This window comes from Melanostigma gelatinosum (assembly GCF_949748355.1).
Source record: "Melanostigma gelatinosum genome assembly, chromosome: 13".
NCBI classification, from domain to species: Eukaryota; Metazoa; Chordata; class Actinopteri; order Perciformes; family Zoarcidae; genus Melanostigma; species Melanostigma gelatinosum.
In genome coordinates, this window is record NC_136646.1 from 24582422 (window position 1) to 24597016 (window position 14595).

General features: G+C 44.5%; 1 protein-coding gene across 1 annotated transcript in view; it reads left to right on the forward strand.

Moving 5' to 3' along the window:
* The window catches only part of grin2ca (glutamate receptor, ionotropic, N-methyl D-aspartate 2Ca), a gene marked incomplete at both ends in the record, with an annotated part of 41710 nt that overhangs the window by 13643 nt on the left and 13472 nt on the right, over positions 1–14595 (forward strand). The window contains 2 exons of the mRNA XM_079281667.1: positions 3400–3514; positions 8874–9085. Coding sequence (XP_079137793.1) covers positions 3400–3514; positions 8874–9085 — 327 coding nt within the window. The remainder of the gene's footprint in view (positions 1–3399; positions 3515–8873; positions 9086–14595) is intronic.

Consider the following 14595-nt stretch of genomic DNA (forward strand, 5'->3'; position numbering starts at 1 on the left):
TTACACAGCACCAATTCACAAGTGAAAGAAAAACATTTAGAATTTGTGACTTGTATTTTTTGTCCACTTATCCAAATCGCTGCTGATTTCATTAACTTTTTAATAAGCCTACATTTTCCTTTTTAGACATCTAAGTTCGGCTATCGGGCAAGTGGCTGAAAAAAGTCTTAATATCAAGCCTCGCAGTATATCACCCAATGAAAGTAGTTGTTGTGACAGGCTAATTGCTGGACAGATGTTTCACATTGAAAGCCATCAGGCAGCTCAAAGGGCACCATCACTTCCTTTCTGAGTAAGCTCTAAAGAACTTTAAACTTTAAAGAAACGACAAAGAAGAAGCGGCTGGAAACATATTCACTGCACAGAAATATGTTGGTGTCATATAAAGCAAATTTAAAGAGAGAAAGTTGCAGCAGCAGATTGGCGAATTTGACTTCTGTAGTCATTTACATCTTGTTGAATTTACAGCTATTACAAAAGACGTAATTCCACCACTTCAATTAACTTCCCCCAGAATGCTCAGCCTTTATTTACACCGCTGTGGACTCACAGTACATTGTTTCTGTGGAGTTCTTCAGAGTGTTGACATTGTGTAGATGCTCGTCTTTATAAAGGATTTCCATGTTTGACAGCAGTAAGACATTCATTGCATTTACACACGCCTCGGCACACACAATGCATGATGCGTGATAACGTGAGACGAGAGCTCGTGGCCAGTGATGGCTCTCTTGGCAAAGAATGCACTCGCATTTAGAAAAATGCCCACCGGGGCCACTTGAAGACAGTGCTTATAAATGACATCAGTGAGTTACAGAGTGGAGGCTCCCACCACGGAGACAGCGTTGCAGTGACTTGTGGGTAATGGTGCTAATGGAGAGCGTGAGATATGAATCGCCGTGGCTCTGCACTCATCTCATGTGTACTTTACGGTGTCTCGTTTGTTGTGCTTAAAGATAAACTACACACTGAGGATAATACTTTCATTTTAAATTGAACCCCCAAGTATAATGAAAAAGCACTCAACGTGACCAACTGTTACTGCAGCTGTGCAAGAGGAGACCGAGCCAACGGGAAGACTCTTCTCTGGATGCTCCACGACGGAGCAGGATTATTGAACTCCATTACTCAGCGCCTTTAGAAACATCATGCGTTCAGTCAACTTGAATAAAACTGCAGATTTGTTCATGAACTTTAAATAAAGTCTCTCTCTTCGTCATCTTGGCTTGAGCTGAATAAACATGCTGTACATCGTAACGTGAAATGCATCAATCTGGTGCACTGTGAGAGCAAAGTTTAAGAGTGTTCTTGTAAACAAGTGTGTGCTCTAGCAAACAGTTCAGTCATGAACACATTATTTATGATGATAAGACAGGAAACAAAGCCATCTCCCGCTCGTTCAGGCTCCTTAAACGAGCTCAGGCGGGTCGACGGCATCGCCGCAGACACCCGACTAGAAGCGTCTTGAAGCCGACCCGGTGCAGGTTGAAGCAGCCGCTGAAGGAAAGGGTGCGTTGGATTCATAACTCACAGCAACACAAGAGCGTCCTTGCAAAACGGAATGCGGTAAAAATAATCGCTTTATCTCGATCGTCTTGTTTTCATAATCGTTGGAAGTCAAAGTCGTAATTGAGATCAATCGCCCAGACTTATCGTCTTGAAGACTAACACTTGTTTAACTTCATTTCTTTCACATAAAAGGTCCTCATTCTGAAACAGGTCTTTGGTCTCTGCTTTCAGGAAACAAGAACTCTTGTGTTTCTCTTCGACGGTTCGGTTCAGATTTTTAAAAGCACTCAGTTGAGATTCAGGAGAGTTTGTGTTTCAGGGACAAAATGAATCAATGTTGACTGTCAGCGTGCAACCTGCAGCTCCTCCGTGTCTGATGCTTTGTATGCCCGACAACCTCCTTCGTGCCAACACGCCACGATTCTGCTTCTCAGAAGACAGACGTCAGCTGAACATCCACGAGGTCACCTCTCAGGAAAACAAGTGTTTGAACAAACAACCAATCCTGATGTCTGAGTCTTTTTTAGTGTTTCGATTTATATCAGCAGCATATTATTTGCATAACTTTTGTTTGGGAAAGGCATCATTCTGTCTGATGTTGAGGGATGATATAGGTTGAAGTATTCTCTTTAATTCCTGACATATCATGAAGACACATCAGAAAACGTGGAGAAAACGTGGAGCAAACGTGGAGAAAACGTGGAGGAAACGTGGAGAAAACGTAGAGAAAACGTGGAGAAAACATGGAGGAAACGTGGAGGAAACGTGGAGAAAACGTGGAGAAAACGTAGAGAAAACGTAGAGAAAACGTGGAGAAAACGTGGAGAAAACATGGAGGAAACATGGAGGAAACATGGAGAAAACGTGGAGAAAACATGGAGAAAACATGGAGAAAACATGGAGAAAACATTGAGGAAACATGGAGGAAACATGGAGAAAACGTGGAGAAAACATGGAGAAAACATGGAGAAAACATGGAGAAAACATGGAGGAAACGTGGAGAAAACATTATCTCGGGCTTTGATACTGTACAACGCTCCTTTTCCTTTTGGACTTCTCCAAACCCAGCAGCCATGATGTGATCAGCAGCAACGTGAAGGCCGGCGAGACAGAACAAAGCACGGTCACTTCAGTCATTTCTTCTCTTTGCAGACAAACGCTGACATCTCCCGCGGTTCTCACATTTGTCCTCAATTGATCGGAGACTTTTTCTTTTTTTTCAAACGAGCTTCTGGTAATGAGTCAGCACACCTGTTAATGGGATTACTGCAGATTACTGCAGATTAAATTGGCTTTTCACACAGACGGCGCCGAAGGCTATTCTCCTCCCAGCGGGCTTTCATCACCTCTGCTGGAGCGTCGGCTGAAGTGAGAGAGGAAGCGCCGCAGGTCTGATGGGATGCGAGTGATGACACGGTGGAGATAACGCTTCTCTTCACACCGCCGAAGCTGTCAGAAAGAAAGCTCGTGTTCCTGTTGTGACATCGCAGCTTTCTGTTCGATGACATCGGCCAAATAGTGCAATTTGATGCATTCTGGCAATAATTTGTATACTTAAGGCATTGAAAGTATAAAATCTTACACCGTTTGAATTTGAATAGCATTGATAAAAGCATGCTCTGATGGTGGAGTCGTATTTCTCCACTTGAAACGTGTCCTTAACTGTCTGAACCATCTTTTAGAATAAAAATAACACAAATACTTTGCATGTGAATTATTAATGAAGAGGGAAAGTGTATCGATATGTTTTTACACTGCAGTTATGCGATGGTGAGATCAACATCACTGGGTTTGTACTGTTGGTCACACAAAACAACCTGTTGATGGGCGTTTTTCAGTGATTTTGGACAGAACGCTTCACTGATCATCTTTCTCTCTGGCCTTTGTCTGCAGGCACATGTTGAACGTAACCTGGGAGCACAACGACTTCTCCTTCAACAGCAACGGCTACCTGGTGAATCCAGCCATGGTCATCATCACTCTGGACCGAGAGAGACAGTGGGACAAGGTGAGCGTTTTCATCTCGTCGTCTATACCAGCCGCTGCCGTGCAGTTCAATTCTGAACTCCGTCATTCTACTACTGCCGACATGCGGAGGGAGCGATCTGTGCTTGGAGCGATTGGCGTGATCAGCCCTACGGAGCGGACATTCGAAGTCACGGTTTGCGGCTTTGAGGACGACAATGTACACAAAACAAGAACTTTACGTTTCTTATCAATGCTTATTTTGTTCTGCACAACTATTGTGACGTTCACAAAGAAACCCAGTGTACGTGAATAGTCAGAAAGGTATTAGTGAGGATGTCGCCTAAATGTATTTAGTGAATGCATTAAAGCCATGACGTAACTTGTAGAATGAGAAAAACAGAAGAGCTATTCCTCAGTCACAGTGCGTCTTCCTCTGCATAGAGTGATCTCAGACACCGCTGGTTCTTTGTAAAGAGTCCACCGATACCAGGGAACTACTTCATGAAGTATAGCGCTACCTTTCACACACACACACACACACACACACACACACACACACACACACACACACACACACACACACACACACACACACACACACACACACACACACACACACACACACACACACACACACGGATCTGGTAACGTTGCTGCAGCAGCGTGCCGCCTCATTGGCTCGTCTGGAGATTGAAACATTCATTTAACCGCAGGATGTGAGGCGTGGCCGTCAGACTTCCTCCACTGGCTGAAGAGACGTGTTTATTTAAACATCACGCTTCGAAGTAAACAGCCGCAGGCGCTTCAAAGCTAATTGCGTTATATTTATGTTCACGGGTTCGACTTCCTGTTAATTTCCAATATGCCGTCAAGGCTGTGCGCTAATGGGAAGCTATTTGGTTTTGGAAGCAGACACGAGACTATTTTAATTAATACAGCAGCTGCTCCGATTGCAGTCAACGTTATGTGGGTCGTTCACAATATTGTAAGATATCATTTTATGCTGAATCGGACGGATTCTGAAGAAGTTATGAACGACAGTTGAACACAGTGAACACAGAGTCACTCTGGTTCCATTTAAAAGTAGTTTAAACGTGAATGTCCAGCTAATTAGAGTGGCGTCGGTGTGTTTCCTGTTTACTCTTCATGTCACTCCTATCACTTCAACGTTCACTCTGTTCAGTAAACCCAGCTGCCATCGCTAAACTCTGCTGTTCCAACAAAGCCGCTCAGCTCCTGTTGTTTTTGGCCGACTTTGTAAAACGACCGCTACCGGTGTTCTGCACCGAAGAGCAACGATAGCGAGGGTCCCGTTGACAACGTTACAGCTGTGAACGGAGTTTGTTTGTCTGTGAATTAAGTGCAATTCCTCAAGGCTCAAGCGAAGTTCCTGTTACTGAATTAAGTGGCTCATTTAAGGTGGACTGACCTTTAAGGTGGACCAGCTATTCTTTTTAAAACGACAACCTACTCCTCTGAGTTTTGCCCAGCATTTTTTAAATAATAGCTGCTTTTCCTTTATGAACGCAGACAGAAGCAGTCGCGTCGTCCACGTTTCTTAAAGGCCTCCCCTCCTGGCTGTTGGATGACGCACACGTTGAAGGGCTTTTGTCCTCGACCGCAACCGTCCCAGCAGATCAGGGAGGTTTCTAACCATCTTAACATCCGGCTCATCTGTGCTATCGAAGACAAGACAAGGACAACACTTTATCCTCCGGTTTCAGGAACTGAGCACCGACTCTAAAAGGCGGATTCAGTGACAGTGACATGGATTGTCTTCGTCACTGTCTTGTGAAAAGGTTTAGTGATACAGACAAAGGCTTTGGTTTCTTAGTTACCTTTGAGACGTCCTCGTCTCAAACGTCCTCTCTCGGTCTCTTTGTCTTTGTCTCTCTGTCTCTCTTTGTCTTTGTGTCTTTGTCTCTCTGTCGCTCTGTCCCGCTGTCTCTTTGTCCCTCTGTCTCTCTGTCTCTCTTTCTTTGTCTCTCTGTCTTTGTCTCCGGCTCTTTGTCTCTCGGTCTCTTTGTCCCTCTGTCTCTTTCTTTGTCCCTCTGTGTCTCTTTCTCTGTCTCTCTGTCTCTCTTTCTTTGTCTCTCTGTCCCTCTTTCTCTGTCTCTCTGTCCCTCTGTCTCTCTTTCTTTGTCCCTCTGTCTCTCTTTCTTTGTCTCTCTGTCCCTCTGTCTCTCTTTCTTTGTCCCTCTGTCTCTCTTTCTTTGTCTCTCTGTCCCTCTGTCTCTCTTTCTTTGTCCCTCTGTCTCTCTTTCTTTGTCTCTCTGTCCCTCTTTCTTTGTCTCTCTGTCTCTCTGTCTTTGTCTCCGGCTCAGTACAGCGTGAGACTCACGTCATGATCAGAGAGGAAACATTGTAGAACTCTGGTCGTCTCAAACACAATGAAACCCTCACAAGTAAGTTCATCACAACATGTGACCAACAAGCGGAACATCGGTCTGTCTGTGGAGCGGCCGTCAGGTAACGGCAGTGATGTCATACGGTAGTGATGTCATACCAGGTGTGATCACAAGGACAGGATCATCAATGAAAGATAATCACTGGGATCATAGATTAGCTGAGAACGTAGTTTAAAGATGTGGGAACTTCTTGTGTTGCTGCTCAAGAAAGACTGTTTGTTTACATACAAATGAATCATCTTTTCTATTGATAAGAGCATCGATGGGGAACCGAACCGATCAGCAGTCTTGATAAGAGTACGAGTATCGATAAATCCTAAGGACACCCATCGTCAGCGTGAGCTCTTGTCCAATCAGAAACCCTTTCACAGACTTCCTGTCAGGACTCAGGACTGGAGTCCAGAGCTGAAGGTAAACGTGTCCTCTCATTCACCCAGCGGACCTTTAAATAAACCTTTTCATGGGAGGAGAACTCGTTTCTCTCACTCCTCTTAGAGCACAGCGTTCATGCTCGTTTCAGAATTAAAAGGTCCTGTTCGGCGATAGCTGTTCTGTGCTTTCTGTGCCTCTGGGCTCTTTTTTTACTCTCAGAGCTGAAAATAAATTCCATCTTCTGATTGCCCTTTTCTTTCTTTTTTTTGCCAGCCTCGTCATTGTACACTGTTCTCTGTGACGTGCGTGCATCACCCACGTATACCTCGCGTCACATTTTTTCAAACTCAACACCATTTCAATGCTCTTTATCTGATGCAGTCCTGAGTAATTTGCTGCTTCCGGAGAGTCATCATTGAGCCGTTTCTCAGACTTCTTCCCCCGAATGTAAAAAGTTGAACAAGTGCGAAGGTCACTCTGGGAGATGCAGGGGAGAGCGTGACAAAAGAGAGTAAGGGAGAAGAAGCCGGGGGGGGGGGGGGGGGGGGGGTCTTTTGCTGTTATCTGGCAGGCTGATATGCAAGCTGCTGTTTTCTGGCTGTGTATCTGTGACACGCACAAACCCTGAAATTACAGTCTGGCTGGTTTGCACACAAAAATAAATAATCTGGTATTCTTCCCCAATAGGTTTTTTTGTAATGGGCCGACACCAACTCTGCTACTTGAGTGGCAGTCATTGTGTATCTCATTTTCATTTGTCGCCCCTTCCTGTCATTACATCACTTTTTAATGTCGGGTTAGGGTTAGGGTTAGGGTTAGGGTTAGCCGCAGGAGACGTTGTGCTTTGTGTCATCTCAGCATATATATATTTGTCCTGGAATTTGAAATTCTGATTGACTTTGACTGAAAAAGCCGAGGAGTGTAAGCGACAGACAAACAGCAGGAGTGATCAACACGACGGGCAGGAGAGAGGATCACAGAAGAGTCCACGGAGAATTGGGATATGTGCTCTCCTCTCCCACACTTCCCGTTCTTTCATTTCATTGTGACACGCTGTACTGACGGCCGTGATCAGACAGGACTGTGCCTCTTCCTGCATCAACAGCAGGGAAAACATGTCGTCCTGACTGACACTTTGATTTCTGATGTTTTTTTAGCCCTCCAGGAAAAAGAAACAGTCGAAATAAAGTTTGAATATTAGTCAGCTCAAAGTATACCTCACTACCAGAAGTAAACTCCAAGTGTAATCGACCCATCTACAGAAGAATAAGATAACTGTGACACGATCTGCTCCCACACGGTGAACTGTGCAGACTGCAGATCAGTTTATGGGAGTGAAAACGAACAAATATGTTATTCTACAGATTATATATTTAAATGGCTTTATTGTATCCGCAGTAACAGAGAAAGGCTAAAGTCATTGAGGTTAGAGACAATAGATCACATAATGTCACTTTTGTATTGACGAATCAGGGGACAGCTTTTAGTGTTACGCCATTTAGCGGCGCCGTCGTATTTTAGGGATGCACAATATATAATTGGTCGATTCCATAACTACCTGCTTCCATGAGAAGCAGGTAGTTATGAGTTATTGGAATAAGAACCAATCACACGAACACCAACACACCAAAGATGTTAGAACACTCTTTAGCACACAGAAAAGACACACACAACATCCTAATATACATTTTGTTTTGTTTTATTTTCACAGGGAAATTAATAATTCATCACACGTTTCGTTTTTTTCACAGTTGATGATTTAATCATTTTTTGTTGATTACTGCCTTGTTAATGGGAATCCCTGAGTATTTTTTGTGGATAATTAATCTTAGTAATAACATATTTCAGCCTTAATTAGGGTCTTGCCTTTACAAAGCATGTAATGAAATGCATTATGTTAAATCCTCCCACATCAGAACTGTGGAGTGTTTTGTTGATGAATCACGTCGGTTTATTCTTCCGTCTAACATGAAAACATGTTAAAAGTCGACCGTAGCTGCTTCTCGTTCATCTCTGGATGCTTACAAATGTAAAACAGCATCATTCAATCGGCCCGTCTGATTCAGCGTGAAGTAAACAATCATTGGGATGAGTTGGTGTTTCAGCTAATTGGTCCTCTGCGACCTTCATTCTTTTGTTTCCCTGATTCAAAGAGCGGAACGCGGTCTAAACAGGTGACGGCTTATCCAAATAATTGTTTAATTTCAGATCTTGATTATGCATTAGGCTCACTTGAACGCTCATTTCCCCCGACAACATGCAATTACAATTAGCTAACTGGTAATATAGCAGAGGGTGGAATTGCTTTGGTTGCAGTAGATGTGAAATTGCACTCTTTACATCCCCGGTGACCCAAAAAACAATTTCCTCTCAACTGAAACCCTGCTCGCTGCACCAGGTCCAGAAGCACAAATCACAAGGACGCACGATAACAACGTATACAGTTAGAGACAACTGTATTAAGACCGGAGGTCGAGATAGACGGTGTTCTGCAGTCGTGTCCTCTACTGTCGTCTGAGGTATATAAGACGCCGTGTGGAGCATATGGAGCTTGGTACAGGGATTTGTCACTGCCCCGCTGTGATTCACACCCATTTCTTTCTCTCTCGAACCCTTCAGGTGGGGGCCTACGAGATGGGGATCATGCAAATGAGATACCCGGTGTGGCCGCGGTACGGCTCCTACCTGGAGCCGGTGTCGGACTACAGGCATCTGACGGTGGCCACGCTGGAGGAGAGGCCCTTTGTCATCGTGGAGTCAGTGGACCCGGCGACCGGGACATGTGTCAGCAACACCGTACCCTGCCGACGGCAGTCCAACAAGACAGAGACGTGAGTCCATGCTGCCGCTCAGCAACACTTAAGCTGACGTACCGAAACTACAACGTGTGCAACGTGTGCTTCCACCAACAAGTCAAGTTGCAGTTTACATCCATGTCTGTCCGAACTGGCATCCCTTAATCATTTCATCCTGTTAGACATTTGTGTGAAATTGTCATAATTAGCATAGGAATCATTGAGTTATGGCCAAAAGACTTCACAGTGACCGTTGTGCCAAATTTGAAGGAATTCCTTCAAGGCTTCCTGAGTTATCGCATTCATGAGAACCCGAAAACATAAAGCCACAGCTGTTCTTCACGAGATACTTGCTCCAAACAATTGGGGTCCTGATTAGGGATCAACATCCCAATAATGTGACGTAGCTCGATCATTTCACTAGATTCTATTTAACTCACTTTTATTTGTATAGCCCAATATCACAAATCTGCCCAGAAGGCCTTCTACAAGTATAGCATTCAACATCATCTGTCCTTGAACCCTTTAACTAGGAAAGAGAAATAAATGGAAGGTTGTCACTCTATCAGCCCCGTTGAACTACCAAAGTGCGCCATCACACACAAGTAGTAGTGTTACAGTTACAGAGTGGTGCTTGTTTTACTACACAAACGATCCTTGGCCGAGTACAGACACTCAACCAGCTATGAGCCAAGTTAGGCCACGCCATCAATCCTGAACACCTAGAGACTGATATTGGTGTTCATTAGTAGGGGGGAGGGAAGCGCCGGCCGTTATCCATTACTGACAATAGCGTTAACGCGATTGAGGGGAACGCGAGATGAGGATCACGTCTCCTTCAGTGTTATGGAGGGCTGTAGTGCTTTATCGCTCATGCTGACCAAATCTCCCCCAATGGTATAGAAAGTGCATCACTCTCCTGGTCGGACAATGGCACATTTTTAAAAAAGCCAAGGCAGAAGGAGATAAAGTCAATCGGAGGTGAATTAAGCTGAAGGAGAAACATTTGACCAAAGACCCTTCTCCACACTTCAAACTGTCTAAACTGAAGATAGATCTCTGCTCATAGTGAGCGGCTATAGACTACTTTCATTAATTATTACTCTATTGATTGTACTTAGGTTTAATTGATTATTATTTTAGTCTGTAAAATGACAGAAAACTGTGTTGATTACAATCACACAGACCCCAAAGTGACCTCTTGGAATTGTGTCCCGCCCAAAAGTCCAGAAACTAATAATATGCAATTAACAATGATACAGAAACACAGCAAACAGCAAATCCTTACATTTGACAAGTTGGAACCAGCAAATGTTGAGCAAGTGACCGAAAAAACTAATATAATAAAGATAATAATTGATCAATAATTGACTGAGACACTTTTAACAGGAGTTTGACTTCTACTGGATATTGATATATCTAAGGGTTTTAAATGTATTTTAATATGAATACGCCACATGAACAAACATTTGTTGAACAATCTCTTAGATTTGATTGAAGAATTATTTGAGAAATGAAATTGTCGGTGCTCTCTGGCAGGCATCACTTTTCCAAATTACGTCAACGATATCTTTGGTATTTCTGAACTGCAAAGTTATTTATCAGCCAGCCAAGTTATCAGTCGACCTCTGTTTAAAAATGAGCTGAGAGTTGTGTTTAGAGTTGTTCCAATACTAAAACGAATGCTGCATCCAAAATCGATGACGGAAGTAGCCAATGATCGTCTTTTCCAGCTCTGCTGAGCGTTGCACATGCAAAGTACTGATCGGGCCGATGTTAGCGGAGAGTTAGCCAGAGATAGCAACATGGCAACAATTTGGCAGTACTTTATACTGGGAAATCCCACCAAAGTGGTCATCTTCCAAACGGAAGATCGGCGGCTCGCTCACCGGCTCCTCCGGTCCACATGTCGAAGTGTCCTTGGGCAAGATACTGAACGCCAAGTTGCCACCGAATGCTGTGCCATCGGTGTATGAATTGTCCTGATGGGCAGGTCAGAAGACCAGAAAGGCGCTACACAAATGCAAGTCCATTTACCATTTAACAGAGGGGTATCCGATCTGTGCTCTGTATCTGCCGGTACACCAAGTTCAGGTTCTGGAAGGAAAAATGGTCCCGAAACATTCCCCAATCCTCGCTGCAGGTTATCTGAATGACTTCCAAGCCCTAAAGTCCCCCCCCCCCTCAGTACCCCTCAACATGGCCATAACTCATAACCCACATCAGTGCTTTCTAAATAGGGAGTCATCGGTCATCCAGGCTTCTCCATTTCACTCCCTCAGCCCCCTTCAAACCCCTACATTCGGCCAGCCTGGCAGACCATCTGTGTAGTTCCCTCATTCGCCCTCAGAGAGGCCTGACAACCCCCCCCCCCCCCCCCCCCCCCCAAAATGAGGGTGTTTGGGTTTCGTTGAGTTTAGATTCAGTATTAACACAATCCAATATGGTCCCTCACGATCTGAGGAAAGAAATCATCCAACTGTACCTCTGTGGAGACAGACGATGCAGGGGCCTTCAAGGCATCTCCGTCCAGGGGGCTCATTGTTATTTTATAATCCACCAATGAATGTCAACGTACATTAGCTGAGCATTTTAACTCAAGAGAGATGTTCCCGCTCAGATTGTTTCATTTTTAATAGTTCTTAGAGGCCTTAAGAGGCAAAACGTCATGAGAAAGAAGCAGCTTATGTAACGAGCTTGTGACTAGAAGGTATAGAGAAGTAGGGAGTGAAGTGGCACTTTGCAGCCTCCTAACTCTATTCACATGAAACATCACCGGTACAGCTTTACTGCTTCTTTTACGAGGTCAATTTTTTGTCTTACTGAGAGTGTCGTGTTTCAATTTTCTTGAGAAGAGATGTAACCATTCCTAAAGCAGCTTCCAAACATTTCTCTCAAAAAAACAAGTCCACACTTTGAATAAAAAACCCGACTCACACATTTGCAGCAATTCCCAACGACTCATTTAAATGGTACTGGCAGCCTTGAACCCAGCTGGCATCTGTTGAGACGGGGGATGTTAGGACTGCTGTGTTTACTCGCGCCTTGTTTTTCCTCTGAAGTGTTCATTTGTCGCGGTTTGTTGTGGCCCTGGCGCCGCCCCGCTCGCCTGTCCGTCTCATTGCCTCCTGGTCCTGATGTGTGGGAGCAGAGTCCATTAGACTGAAGGTCTGGGGGAGGTGAAGGGGTGGCGTGTCATTAGTGCCCTCTGCATTGCGCCCATGGCTCACTAGCTCGATGCCGCATCACCTCACACTGCCCACCTTTATGCGCTGGAGAGGTGTGTCTGTTTTGGTTCCTCTGAAAGCAAATAAAGGTTTAATGTTGGACGATAACACAAAGCCAGACACTTTAAAAGTTTTAGAAATACATCCCTCTCACACAGCAGTGCATTCATTTATGGAAAAAACTACTACGATTAGGAATGACAACGGAAACCATTATTCGTTAACCACGAGAGCATTTCTGACCAGTTACATCTGTCTGTCTAGAGAATAATCTACCGTATATAATATGTTAATTTAACATATGTGTTTAACGTGTAATCATTCAAAATTATTCATCTTTTTCACGTGTTTCCCTACGAATGTCCTTTAACACCTGTCAATTTCCGCTTCTGACAAGTGAAGCCAATGCGGAAGTGTTTCACCACCAGGGGGCGACTCCTCCTAAACATGAGTTTATGTCTCAATCTCTAGTTTCAAGTCTTCTTCAATACAGCATGATGTTAATTTAATACATTATGGTCCATTTAGAGTCACACAGACCATAAAGCAGGGGATGCTTTAGGGCGGGGCTACACAGTGATTGACAGGTCTCTACCAGAGACGTATACGGCGTCTCTACTCCTCCTCAGTCCAGATATGGTCACTTCCTGTTCACTGGTTTCAAAACAGCCAAGATGGCGACGGTCAAAATTCCAAAATCTAGGCTTCGGAGCGGCAGTCCAATGGGTGGCGTCACGTTGACTACGTCCACTTATTGTATACATTCTATGTCTGCAACCAGAGGAGTCGCCCCCTGCTGGTCATTAGAGAGAATGCAAGTTTAAGACACTTCCGCATCGGCTTCACTCTTCGGAACTGGAGGTTGCCGCCTGATAAGAACTGGTGGCAAGATGGTGGTGGGCACTTTTGAGCTCTCTGGAGGTGTCGTGGGCCTTTCAATGAAAAACCAAGAAGAGGAGTTCCCCCCACATGATGAAGCAACTAAACATCCTCACATAACCGTAAAACATAGAAAGACTTTTTCTCTAAATCAGAGCAGAGTACAGGATGTTTCACAGGCCACTGAACTAGACCGTGCTCTCTTCCTGACTCACGTCACCTGCTTCATCTCATTACTGTTAAAACTGAGGGACATTTTCATCCCCACGTTCCTGGTAATCCTGCTGATAAGTAAGGGAATTGATGTCAGCCCTCACGTCAGCCTCTTTTACTTGGTATGCTGAGCCTCAAACTGTCTGTTTAGCTTCTGCTGCGTGCTCTGTCTGAAGATCAGTACTGTACTGTACTGCACGCCGGGTCTTTTGTTTTTTGGTCAGGGTTACTCAGCTTGGCATGTTGTAGGTATTGCACACGCATGTCCTCATTAAAACGGTTTAGCATACTGGAGTACACCACAACACATCCAGGTCTGGGTCAAACTGTCTGGCGTTTGGAAGAGAGGGAAATGTGAGGGAACACAGGTGTTAGCGAGAGTCTAAAATGAAATAAATAAAAAAAGAGCTATCTGTCGAATTTCTGAAGCGTTTATGCCGCCCTAATAGTTTGGATACGATAGTGTGGAGGACTGCTGCATGGCAGGAAACCAGAAGAGGAAGCTGTTGTTAGAGCAGTGACATTCTGAAGGACGAATGATTACTTCTCCTCATCAGTAAAGTGAGTTTGCTGAGGAATGTCAGATTTGCTTTATTTACAAAAATGACAGCAAAGCTCAATCAGTAACCATGCATTTACCTGTAAGACTTACTGTTGTATCTTTTACACATGTTCACTGAAAAACACCTCAATTTAAGAAAAAGGAGTCGATTTCATCTGAAACAAAGCGTAGGAACCGGGGATCAGGGCTCGAGACTAACGGTGTCTCGGCATCCCCGGGACGATAGAAAATGTTCCTGATAACATTGTGAACAACAAGTCTGTGTTGAAATCGGCAGGAGGAGCGCTAGTTAATGCTAGCCTTAGGAGCGCTAGTTAATGCTGGCCTTAGGAGCGCTAGTTAACGCTGACCTTAGGAGCACTAGTTAATGCTAGCCTTAGGAGCGCTAGTTAATGCTAGCCTTAGGAGCGCTAGTTAATGCTGGCCTTAGGAGCGCTAGTTAATGCTGGCCTTAGGAGCGCTAGTTAATGCTAGCCTTAGGAGCGCTAGTTAATGCTGGCCTTAGGAGCGCTAGTTAATGCTGGCCTTAGGAGCACTAGTTAATGCTAGCCTTAGGAGCGCTAGTTAATGCTAGCCTTAGGAGCGCTAGTTAATGCTGGCCTTAGGAGCGCTAGTTAATGCTGGCCTTAGGAGCGCTAGTTAATGCTAGCCTTAGGAGCGCTAGT